Source organism: Colossoma macropomum, unplaced genomic scaffold, assembly GCF_904425465.1.
Source record: "Colossoma macropomum unplaced genomic scaffold, Colossoma_macropomum, whole genome shotgun sequence".
NCBI classification, from domain to species: domain Eukaryota; kingdom Metazoa; phylum Chordata; class Actinopteri; order Characiformes; family Serrasalmidae; genus Colossoma; species Colossoma macropomum.
In genome coordinates this window covers 3,480,899-3,494,117 of record NW_023494784.1, presented here as the reverse complement: position 1 = coordinate 3,494,117, position 13,219 = coordinate 3,480,899, and the positions used below count along the sequence as shown (strand labels likewise).

The 13,219-nt window shown below is 41.1% G+C and overlaps 1 protein-coding gene across 1 annotated transcript; it reads right to left on the bottom strand.

Annotated features, from left to right (window-relative positions):
• Positions 1–614: 614 nt before the first annotated feature.
• Positions 615–12,295, bottom strand: med4 (mediator complex subunit 4). Its single transcript, XM_036576297.1, has 7 exons — positions 12,186–12,295; positions 9,631–9,697; positions 8,237–8,407; positions 7,060–7,117; positions 5,655–5,741; positions 2,821–2,952; positions 615–1,880 (listed from the first exon to the last, which is right to left on the bottom strand). The coding sequence occupies exons 1-7, from the start codon at positions 12,254–12,256 to the stop codon at positions 1,708–1,710; spliced, it is 759 nt and encodes a 252-aa protein (XP_036432190.1). The 5' UTR covers positions 12,257–12,295; the 3' UTR covers positions 615–1,707.
• Between the last annotated feature and the right edge of the window lie 924 nt (positions 12,296–13,219).

The following is a 13,219-nucleotide window of genomic DNA, read 5'->3' as shown; positions in this document are numbered from 1 at the left end:
CGGATCCAATAACACATGGGGAGAATGGACACACGACAAAACTATCAGCTTTAAAACGTTTCTGTTTACTGCAGGCCCTTCCTGGATCGGGGCCTTGCCGTGGTCTAGGGATCTTCAGAGCTAAGTCATCTGGAGCAGTATGGTCCCAGTAGGGTCTCCCAAGGCGAACAGATCTGGAGTGAATAGTGGAGTGGAGTGGGAGAGGATTACCAGGACCTGGACCTACCCCTGGAGCCAGGCCTGGGGTAGAGTTCCTCGGCGAGCGCCTGGTGGCCTGGCAGCCCCTGTAATCCGGCCGGGCTAAGCCCGAAAAAGCAACATGGGGGGGCCCACCACCTGCAAGGTCCAGCACTGGGGACCAGTGCAGTGCCGTATAGGCATTGGGAGATGGCAGGGAGGCCCTTGGCAGCAAAGACCCCTGCGGCGGAAAATGGCGATACCTGCCATCTTTAAAACACAGTATGCAAAAACTGCTTAGACTTGCATTTTCAGTGGATTTCACAAAAAACGGTAAATGAGAGACACCCGGAAGAGAGTGAGGGGCGCATCAACCAAACAGATCATCACAGATTTACTCAACAGCTACACCATAAATTGTTATGTAAATAAACACAAACACTCTTCTATTATAACAAAGGCAAACTTTATTTACAAGATCTGAAAAATCAAACATATTTACAGCACTATTTACACAACAGCTGAGCAGGCAAAGACTGAGTGAGCAGTGTTTATGTAAACACACACACACACACACACACACACACACACACACACACACACACAGGGGTACAAATAAACTTTAGATCCAATCACCAGCCAAAAAACGGCTGAAATTAAGAAATCAAAATTCAATTTGGACGAGCGTAACTGAATAAAAGGGTACAAAATGTTCCAAAACATGCCTGAATTCTCATAAACTCTTACAGCTGCTGTAGTCTAAAGATAATTTAATCTCCGGTTGTGAGCTGAGATGAAATGGCACTGATAATGTCGTATTTACGATCTTTATTGGGAAATATGATCCACCAGTTCTCCTGCAACATCACTGCAAATATACAGTGCCTGTAAGAGTTTTGGAGGCTGGGAGAGCTTAAAACGATAGTATAAACAAATAGGAACAAATAGTAGTAATAGTAGCTTATACCCAACCAATTAGCATGGTGAGCTGTCAAGTAATCTATAACAGACCTGATTATGTGGTTTATTACACTGTAATATACATTTTGAGGCAGGTGTGTGGTGATTTATTCCCAAGGTGTCAACCAGAGTTCAATCTGGACCACATTTACGTTGGTAGTTCTGCGGAGAACACGTCTGATGAACTCGTTAGCTAATTCACAGTGTTGGAAGAGGGAAAGCACTAATCTCTGTAGAGCTGTGGCCTGGAAGGAACTCAGTCTGACACACCTGATTTAGACAAATTGGTGTACATGAGCTTCCATTACTTGTTAGTGAGACATTACTTGTCTTGTTTCTCCAGTGTAAAATTTAAAAAAGCACATTTCAGACACCAAAGATGTTCGGGATGATTGACTACAGAGGGGGAAGGTGTGTAAATTAGATTTTTGGCCAAACTATCACTATAATGCTTTTATAACGCTTACTTAAATGGAGAGTGATATATAAACTCGTAAGAAAGCAGGGAAGAACTTGTACCCATGTCTGTGTCTCTCTCTCTCTCGCTCTCTCTCTCTCGCTCTCTCTCGCTCAGTCAGAGTCGCTGCTGCTGCTGGAGGAGTCGGTGCTCATGGCCTCCACGTCATCCTCGTTCTCCTTGTTGTGGCCCGGCGGCTCCAGGCCAAAATCGTTGCCGTGGTGAGGGGGCAGCATCGCCATGGAAACGTCGGAGGACTGCCAGGGATACTGAGGAGTAAGCACGTCTGAAAGGAAAAGAAAAAGTGTCATCATTTCCCACACAACATTCCAACAATCCACACACACAGATACAGACACACACACACACACCCACAGAGACACACACACACACACACACACACAGATACAGACACACACACACACACACACACACACCCACAGAGACACACACACACACACACACACACACACACCCACAGAGACACACACACACACACACACAGAGTAGGGGTGTAAAAATGCATTCCAAGAAACAAATTAACTGCAAATGTTCTCCTAAATTTACACTGGAACTGAACTGAACTGAAATCTGATTCTTTCATGAAACGCTGAATTATTTTCTTAGGAACTGGAAATTAATCAAATCGCTGGGATGTTTCTAAAGAAAATTCCATTGTGTCCATTAGAAAGTGTGCATAATTTAGGCATATATCATCATTGGTTTCTGAGATACAGATGCTCTAAAAAGTAGACATGGATTTAATTATTGCCTTAAAATTCATGTTATGGAAGAATTTACAGAAATCTATATAGAAATTTATAGAAATCACATGATTCTTTAGTTTAGTTGTGTGTAATGACCAACAACAAAAAAGCAGAAAAAAGCATGTATGCCAATTTATGTCTTGCTGAAATCCAGTAAACAAAAAATTATTTCTTGACAGTAATGAGTCAGTCAGGAGGTCGTCTGTGTTTTCCTAAAGACTGATCCCAAAAATCTTATAATTTGGGGGACGGCTGGGATGGCTGGTGTAGGAAAAATATCCTTTGACCAGCAGAGGAAGCTCTTGATGTACCTCCCCTCAGATATAATGCACACAGCCTACTGCACAAACAGCAGAGCCACAAAAGGCTGGCAGAAAAACGGTGCACCTAAAAGTGATCTACTGCTGTTTGCGAACCAGAATAGATAAGGCTTTATCTTGCACAGACACACAGTGTTACCTGGCAATCTCCCTGCAGCCAGTGCATCTCCCGGCAGGTGGCCGTTCACGCCGTTAGCTGGCAGGTTGCTCATGTGACCCAGCATCCCGCTGCGCATCTCCAGATCGGTGGGGTACGGCCTCCGGGGGTCACCTGACAAACACAGTGTGCAGGAGCTTAAAACTACACCGATAAATCAGCACAGCTGGAGCAAAAGAAGCGTCCAAAAGAAGCAGCGCAGCTGTGCAAGCAGGAGGTGAACAGCTGTTATTACAGGAAAAAAAATCTGCTGAGAATAAAGAACAAATTAGGACTTGACTGATTTATCAGTTAGCGGATCAAATCGAAACAGGCACTATATAACGTTTAGGGGTTTGGAGACCTCTCTGGTGGAAATGTGTAATTACACACAATGTGCGGAAGAACATTTTGTAAAGTTGGCTGTGTGTTCGGACCCCTTCCCCGAGGGGACGAATGTGATGACGGAAAGAGAACTGAAAGAGAAACTTGGTGGAGGGCTTGTCTTCCGAGGATGTGAGTGAATTATCTACTATTGTCATCACATCATCAGTATAATGTTGACTTTGAATTTGAGGCCAAAACATCAAGCCGGACCTTCTTTTGGAGCCTGTGCGTGTTACTATAAGTCACAGGCTTTATTTCATATTTCAGGCTTTGCAGGGCGACTCACGGCAGCACACAGACCATTTTAGCATATTTTTCATGTATTTGTTACCAGCAGAGCTGATTACTGTGATGCTTTTTATTAAGCATCCTAAGAAAACAACACATACTCTACAACTCATACAAACGCGGCAGCACAGATGCCAACTTAGAGAGCTTTTATCACCCCTATTTAGAAACTGCACTGACTGCCTGTATCTTTTAGGTTTGATTTTAAAGTTCTGCTACTAGTTTTAAGGCTCTAAATGACCTTTTCTTGCAGAGACTCGTTCAGTTATTCTGCTTCTAAACTGTGGAGCTCAGTTCACCTTTTATTAGACAGTCGAGCTCAGAGCTCACTTCTCATAAACACCTGAAAACGCAGCTCATTAAAGCTCTACGGCTCTTTGGTGTTCATGTTCTCCAGGGTATATTTTTGGTTTGTCCATCTGAATTTACATGACCGAATCTTAAGGTTAATTATTATCAAATTATTCAGTAACTGCATGAAATAAATGAAAATTTTTATTATTTTTTTTTTTTGTAAAAGCTCCCCTCAACTTAACAGAACGTGTTTATGATCACACATATTGCTATATGCTTACAATTTACTGCTGAAAGCCAAAAATCTTAGACGCTCTTTGTATTATTTTATAAAGATAATTTTTACAGAGCAGATCACTGAAGAGACGCCATCTGTTTATAGTTTATAGCCCAGATTTGTGGAAAAATGGGTCGACTTTCAGTAGAAAAAAATTTGTGAGTTCAGCTTCTTTTATTATAAGGGTTTAAAATTACATCACCCATCTATTTGACTGGATAGAAGACAGTTACAGCTCTCATACGACCCCCACCTTTAGAATGTAGCTTATGAAATATGAATGTTAAGATGAATATGACAAATAATGTCACTTATCAACCGTCTATAAAGCGCTGTACTGTGCAGGCAGCCACTTTAGACAGCAGGATCTGTCTCACAAACCATATCAGCAACTGTGACAATGAGCATCATAAATACAGAGGAATCTGATACACGAAGTCTGAAATGGCTGAACTTTTATTCATTTTTATAGCTCTCTGTGAGTCACACCACACTGACAAGTCTGTATAACCTGTATAAAGAGCTGGAAAAATTAATAGTTTTTATTTCGAAATCGCAATTTTAAAGAGTGCAATTTTAAAATCGCAACATCTGCAATTTTTATTATTATCTCTTATAATCTGTCATCAATATGTTGACACATTGCAAGTTTTAAATAAAGTAAATTCAGCCTGATAACATAAGGCTAGTGAACTGCTTGTAGATTAATTCGACTAATCAGAAGCAACCAAACATCTGTGCGCTGTGACATCGCAACCACAATTACTGGCAGGCTGCGGTGTTATCCAACTTAGATATCGCGTTAACATTAACTTAGATATTGTGTTAGGCCTTCAAGCCTCAAGCCAGAAGAATTATACACTGGTCTTCTTAGCCCAAAAAAGTGGCCCATACCTCAATATATAGAAAACAACCACAATTAAAATCATAATCGCAATATCGGTCAGAAAAATCACAATTAGATATTTTTCCAAAATCGTTCAGCCCTACTCAGTTCATTTAAAAGCGTCGTGAGTGTGTTTTCACCATTTTTCTTTTTTTGCTCGCTGCATTTTCCTCTTTGGTGGTCTCTGTTTTCATTGGCTATTGGAGGAATCCGTTCAGATTGAATCGCTGTCCAGTGTACACTATGCTTGGGTTGAAAAAAATCAAATGTTTGATATACTCTGACTGGCCTGAAATGCCGTCAGGAGATAAAAAAAGCCTCTCACACACCACTCGGTTTACTTTCCCAGCTATCGACTCTGGCTGCCCCAAAATCACTAGAGCAAACCAGCACAGACTCCGTCTGAGAACCAAGGCTAAAACTGGGGTAAAAGTCATGTAGTGCAGTGTTTCTCAACCCTGGTCCTGGAGGCTCAACGCCCTGCAGTTTAGTGTTTCTCCCGAAACACCTGATCCAACTCAGTAACAGCCCATTATTGTGTTAAAGTGGGTGTGTTAAAGCAGATAGAGCACTAAAACATGCAGGGCAGTGGGCCTCCAGGACCAGGATGGAGAAACACTGCTGTAGTGTAACCCCAGGGTAAAAGAAACACAGAAATCAACAGAGCAAAAAGGCGGAGCGGGGAGAGCAGATAGAATAGAATACCTGGGACCCAGTTAAGAGGAGCACACACCGCATTACTGGCACTTATCCTGTGTGCATACTTAATGATTTCCTCCGAAGAGATGCTGCCTGAAGGAGAAACAAAACACAGAAAAAATTATTACAGATAACCAAACTTCTCATTAACAGTAATTAAAAAGGTACGCCATTCCGACTGCTGATTTCCTGATAGCAAACGAGCCGGATATTCAACATCCGAACAGCATTCGTTATGAAGGGTCTTAAAGTTTAGAGTCAATGAACTGCACTCAGAGTGGGAGAAGTGGGAAAAACAATGTCATGACACTTCAAGGCTTTATGTATCACAATATTTTTTTTTCCTGAGGTCTGCAGACAAAACGCACCAGAATATCAGCAGATCCACATTAATAGATTAATACATTCCTTTACTATACATGGTTAAAACTAGCATTTAATGTATTATATACGTTATACAGTATTCTGTATGTAGTATTCTGTATTCTTTTTTCATCCTTCAAATGTTCTGTAACTGCAATATCCAGCATGAATTACACAAATACATCATACAAGCACTGAGAATCTCCCCCCACAGCGATGAAGAAATCCACGACCACACAACCCATCCTTAACCCTCTTTCGCTCATATGATGACAGCAATGTTTAAAAAAATACTTTTTACTTTACTTACATAAAATGGACCTGCCTATTAAAACCTAAATTTGAACAAAAAATAAAAAATAAAAATTATAATAAAAACAATGCATGCATGGGTCCTTTGCGGTACGTTGCCTTAAGGCAACACTGTGCAATAATGAAAAGAAGAAATACATCATAAGAAACTGATGTTTCTTCTCTTTAATGTTAATCTTTTAATAATTTCTCTGATGTTTTTGCTCTTTAAGTACTAAAAATACTAAATCTTTTTCATGTTATTTTCAAAGAAAATATAATACCACAATGAAACGACGAGAAGTAATGTTTCCAAAAAGAGGTTTAAAAATGCCCAACAAGAGACAGCATGACCCAGTACACATTTTTTTGGTTTATTAAAAATACTTCCCTTCATTGTGCTTCATTATTAGCATTTCATTGTCATTAAATATGAATCAAGCCACTGTAAAGTGAAGAAGTTTGTTGCCCTGAGGCAACATTGTGCAACAGAGGCTTAAGTATCCATCACAAGCACAGGTCGTTTTTTTGTCCAACTTTCACATCATCATTAAAAGGAGGTTTTTCCAGTCTTTAAACCTGAAAATAACCCAAGACTATTGTGGCGTCTCTGTAGGAGGTGTTTACAACAGATGTGGGAATGGTTATTTTGTTCATTTTGGCCTGAGTCCTGTTTAATGGCTTTTTTTTTTAATTAAAAGTAGTGTTTGCTACTTCATTTTAACTGTTAAATCTTAACCACAGTGAACCACAGTACCTTTTCTGGCCTTCTCGATGGACTTGAGCTTCTCTTTGGCCTGGTACACGGCAGTAGCCTGGAGGAGAAACAGTACATTTAGTTTCAGTGTAAAGGCTGAAGCACAAACAGGACATCACTTACGCTGCTGTGGCCTCAGGACCACTTTAAAAAACATAGTTTGGTCTTGAAGCTTGAACTTCGTCCATACCTTGAGGAATAAAATGATCATTTCTAACATCATAATCAAACATGATGATTAAAGAGAACATCATTAATAAAAGGCATACATAGGACATTGGAAAGTATACATAAGACAGCAAAACCCCTGAGACTTTGGCCCAGTCCCATTTCTTCTTTTTACCCCTACCCCTCGTTCTCGAGTGTCACCCTAACCCCTTCAAACTGAGTTACAAGAGGGTAGTGGTTGAAATCTTGTCCTATGAAATGGGACCCTCAAATAAAAAATAAAAACAAAAAACAAAACATCACTTCATTAACAGCTACCAGCGCTGCTCTGTAGGCGACCCTGCCAGTCTGCAGTGACAGCAGAGGAGGGTAAAGTTCAGCTCCTCACTGCTGGGCTTTAGTTACATTTAGGGCATCATATGATCTTCAAAGAGGGGGGCAATTATTTATTATCGCCCACCCCTAATTCTTCAGTGATATGAAGCTGAAGTCAGATATTCACCAGCTTCTTGTTCAAATTTCCCCGTTCCACCTTAAATGGTGCAGCAGTTACATTCTGGCGCTTCAGGCGTCAGAACTGCTGGACTATTTAAGGTGGAACGGGAAAGTTAGCTAGCTAGCTACTGAGACATTAGCATGCTATTAGCGATTTTTTATACTTGTTATGAAGAAAACGGCCATAATACACTGAAACGACATTAAACTAAGATAAAACAGTGATTATCGTAATTTTTTAACAGAGAAAATTCTCACATTTGTGTGTTTCTTTCTTTTTCTCATGTCTCTCTGTTTGGAGTCTCTGAAAAACCTCCGTTTGGAGGGTCTTGTAGCCCCAACACTTCGCCCTACCCCTCTATCTCAACAACAATCGGGACACCCTACCCCTAGACGTGAACGTGCAAAACAGAGGGCTAAGGGCTAAGTGGTAGGGCGAGGGGTGAAATGGGATTGGGCCTAAAACTGATGCTAATCAAGCCTGTGGGCGTGGCAGCATTCAGGGGCGACTCACCAGGATGTGCTCCGCCTCTTTGAGCTGTTTCTGCAGCAGCTGGATGTCGCTGTCCCTCTTCTCCGCTTCCTTCTCCAGCTGCTGCATCTCCTGGTGAATCCTGCCCTGCTCCACAGCCGTCTGCATCAGCTCCTGGAACTCTTTGTCCCTCTGAACCAGCAGCTCCAGCACCTGCACACACACACGACACACACACACATCAGCCTCTACACCAAACTACTCATACCTAGCAGAGGCGCAAAGATTCACAAAACTCATAATGCGGTCCGATAAAATACAGCGTCATCTAAGGCTACGTTCACATTACCAGGCTGAAGTGGCACAATTTAGATTTTTTGGCCTAATGTGATTCAGATCTGATATATTCAGGGCTGTGTGACACACAAATCTGATGTTTTCAAATCCGACCTGAGCCACTTCCATATGTGGTCCTAGATCGGATTTGTATCCGATTCGTGGCCATGCGACCTTAATGTGACGCTCAGATCGGAATTCTTGTGCTTTTTTCCACTGTGCCATCATTCAGCGTTACCATGGCAGCAGCTCTGAACAGAAGTTAAAGCCTGTAAACGGTGGAAAAGCAGCTCATCTCACCTTTTTCTCCTTCGTCTCGCTCTAATAATGAAGCTGAGAGCTGATCAGAGTTAATGATCTTCTCAGCGAAGCTCGTTCTGCTCGTTAGTTTGTGCTGATGATGAACGTGATTCATTCACGTGACGTTACTGAGTAGGATGAGCTCATGAGGGTCATTTCAGGACGCTGGTTCGTTCACATTGACAGATTTGAGTCACTTAACTAAACGAGTGTGAACCAGAAAACACTGAAAACAAAAAAAAACGCGGTATGAAGTTTGAGTTTTACGTTATGTTTGCGTCGCATCTTCTTCTGTGAGTTTGTTGGCTGGTTGTAAAGTAGAAATCCGTTTACTGTCTGATTCATGTAGACCTGGAGTTTCCCCATTATCTGATTATTCAAGTGCATGTAAATGTTTTGATCAGATTACTAACAAAATCTGATTTTCCGCAGTTATTAAGTGCATTTAAACACACTCAATGAAAGGCCAGATGGAGGATTATGTGAAACTGAAGTTTCCCAAACCAAGAGCCTTCATGCACTCCTGGCCAATGAAAGTGTCCAAGCCGAGCTTATCGACTCTACGCTGTAACAGGGAAAACAGTAAACAAAAGTAATCAAATTTTAATCGTCTCACACTGGGGACGAATTTTAGTGGAAAGTGGAAATTAATTCAGGCCAAAGTTTATCCAGATACGAAACGCATGTTAACACAAGGTGTAAACGGACGCAAAGTGTCCAAAACAACGTTACTATGCGTATTGACTGCATTCGGGGTCGTGATTTGAGTCAGTGTAACGTCTTAATAAGAAATACTGTACCTGCGTGTCCTCGCCGGGCTGAGGGAGCTTTTGGGTCCGTGACAGTGCAAGCATCTCTATCAATTCTCTGCAGAAAGAGAAAAGAAATAAGTTTACAACAGGAGAAGCAACTTCACTGACAGAACCATGACAGCAAGAGGATCAAGGACCACTGTTGGTCTGCTGCTCACAAAGCTGGCGGGCCACTGGCGCTTTGCTCAGCCGGTGGTTAAGCAAAGTATTAGACAAAATTCCACTTATCATCGCTCATTTTCCACTCACAGTCCAATTTACTGATTTTTCCTTCCTTCCTTTAGTTATACTTTGTAAATTTGTTTAGTAAATCATTTTAATCCAGCTCAGCGTCAGCAACAACATTCCTCTCAGTTGTTTGTAATATTTGTCTTAATTTACTTTCTAAAATAAAAGTCTCTGTGCATTTAAAATCTGTTTGAGCAGATTAAAAATTAGTTACAACTTGTATGCAGGACAGTAATCTGGGTGGTCCGAGGGGGGGATCAGTAGTGGCCAACAGTCAGCGGGGTGCCGACCTTATTAAGCCAGCGGACCAATATATGCTGCTATCTGGGAAGATGGAGAAGTCAGTCAAAAGCCAAATTGTTCTGTTCAAACCCAACTGACTACAACTTGGCACTACAAGTGTTTCTATTTTATTACCCACAGCCGATTTATTCTGGGCTTGTTTACTTAAAGAAGAAACAAACTTTGTGATGTTATTTAGCAAAATTACTATTTGTGGCTTATATATCATCTGTTACTTACTCTCTGAAGGGGGATTAAACTGACTCTTCAAAATCTCTCCATAATTCAAGTGTTCGATCGAAACAAAGTCTTTTAGAGTGATTTGATGTGAAATGGTTCACAGTAGAGAAACTTTTAGATTTCTTCACAGTGGTGGTGATAGGAACCAGACGTCCACCTCCAAAAGCTCCCTCACAGAAAGACATCATGAGATATTTATGAATACACTGCCTGATGTTCATGACGTTGTTATACGTTTTATATGTTGTATATGTTTCTGAAGATTTTGGTTGTACAACATATTTTTAAGCTCCGTTCATGGCGAAGGGGTGCATGCAGGGTGCTGTCAGGTGAAACAGGATTTTCAGATTTTCCACTATTACCATCAACAACTTTCCATACAAAACTCCTGTAGGTTCACTGGTGGTTTTGGATAGTAAATAAAATGTCTATATTTGTGTTGTAGTCATGGCGACGCCTGGTTCCTATCACCACCACTGTAAAGAAATCTGAGTCTGTAACTTTCTCTACAACGAGCCATTTTACCATTGAAACTATACGGTCAGTGGAGCTGATAAAATGGACAGTGAGTGTAGATACAAGGAGGTGGACTTAATGAAGTGACCGGTCGGTGTATACGATTAATCGCGATTATTTACTTTAACAGTTTGTTAACGCTAGTAATTTCATTCATATTTCTTTGTGTGTTTCAGTGCCGTTATTTAAAGGGGAACTTCACCAATTTTTCAAATTTTTACATAATTAACTGGTTGAGATGTAAACAGAGTCATTCAGAGTGGTTTGGTGTGAAACACTCTGTTCCAGAGAAACTTACCGAGTCAGTATTGTTCACAGTGGTGGTGATAGGAACCAGATGTCCACCTCTAAAAGCTCACAGTAAGTTATTACATAAAATGGTTATGAAAATGCAGCTTGATGTCTGAGATATTGTTTTATAATAGATTTGGGATGAGGTTTTGGCCTAAAATGTCTAAAAGGCAAAATAGACCCCAAAGAAGACTTGTTTTTTCAGATTTATGACTGTTTTACCATCATCAACATAACATATATAAACTCATAAGACTCGTGTAGGTTCACTGGTGGTTCTGGATAGTAAGCAAAATGTCTATATTTGTGTTGTAGTCATGGCGACCCCTGGTTCCTATCACCACCACTGTAAAGACATCTGAACCATTTCACAGCAAACCACTCTGAATTAATCTATTTACATTTCAGCAACTGAAATAAACAGAAATTTTATAAAATCGGTGGAGTTCTCCTACAATGCGTTAAAGCTAGCCATCGTTGGTTTATGTGTAGCTGAACAGTGAGCAGGTTAGGTAGCTAAACAAGTGATGTTAAACGAGAGAATTTGCTCTTAACGGGTTTAAACAGAACATAGTAGCTCTTTGTTTACGGTTTCTACCGACTCGCTGGGCGAGTAGATGGCATTCCCAGATAAAATGTTTATTAATGTTTAGTAACATTTATTTCACAGCTTTTAACGTGTTCTATCACAGATTTTTTTTTCCCACCCGTATTCCGTCAAGTCCCGCCTTCCGCGCTCGTCCTGAGCTCCTATTGGCCAGCGGCTCGCCATCCCGCATATGGACGCGCTAAAAGCCAATCCTGGCGCAGAGGGCGGAATGCCGCCAGCCAATCACGGCGCGAGTGGCCGAATTCGTGCGGGAAAATTGTCCCTCTTCATGAGAATCTAACAGTAACGAGCACTGAGAGCCGCTCGGCCACGAAATAAAGACACGACCAGCAACGAACCAGCAAAGCTCAACCCGCACATCAGAAACGAGACCCACCTGGACAAAACCTCGATATCATTCAGCGCAGAAAGGAGCTTCTCTTTCGTCGACTTGTCGCTCGCCGCCATTGTGTTGGTTTCCTTTCCCTTCTATGCGAGAGAGAGTATAACGAGAGCCTGAGCACAGCGCCGCCATCCGGCCGGAAGACCGCAAGTTTCAAGTTTTTTAGTCATTTGCACCTCAAATCAGGACATTCATGCGTTGAAATGCTTGTGGTGAGGCTCAGATAATAGAGACTCTACAGAAAGTAAACAAAGTAAAAAAAAAATAAAAATACTAGAAAATACTGGAACTGAAATAAATTAAATATACACAAAATATAGGAGAAAAAAATCCTCTCTGCTATGTACAAATATATTTATATTAAATGATAATCTATAATTTATATTAAAGGATCATCTGTGAAGAATATATACATTTTAAAGTGACTTAGTGTTAAAGTGTTATTGTCCATAGCAGAGATATGATACAATAATAATGCTGACAAAGTGACTGAGTGGAATGATAGCTGGTGAAGGACCCACAGCTTCACAGCTTGTTCAGAAGCCTGACAGCCTGTGGGTAGAAACTGTTCATTAACTGGGTTGTTCCAGCCTGAATGCTGTGAAATCTGCCTGATGGCTGGATGGTGAACAGGCCGTGTGCTGGGTGACGCTGTCTGACTGGATCTTTTTGATCTTCCTGAGGCAGCAGGACTGACAGATGTCCTGTAAGGCTGGTAGTTTGTTGCCTATGATGGCTTCTGCTGTCCTCACCACTCCTTTCTCACCACTCCTTTAAGGGTCTTAACACCACAGAGCTGCTGAAACTCTTCAATATTGCGATATTTCCAAAATACCACGGTATCAGATGATTTAAGTCAGGATAAATAAAGTTGATGAGCCCATTATTCCGGAGTGCTGCTGCTCTCTGCTGAAAGAACACCTCAAACTCGATGTAACTGACTGTTCTGTGGTCTTTTCTGCATTATGAGTTCATTTTGGGCCTCAAAACTCCTTAAAAATGTATTTTTTCATTGGTGTTTTTGGACA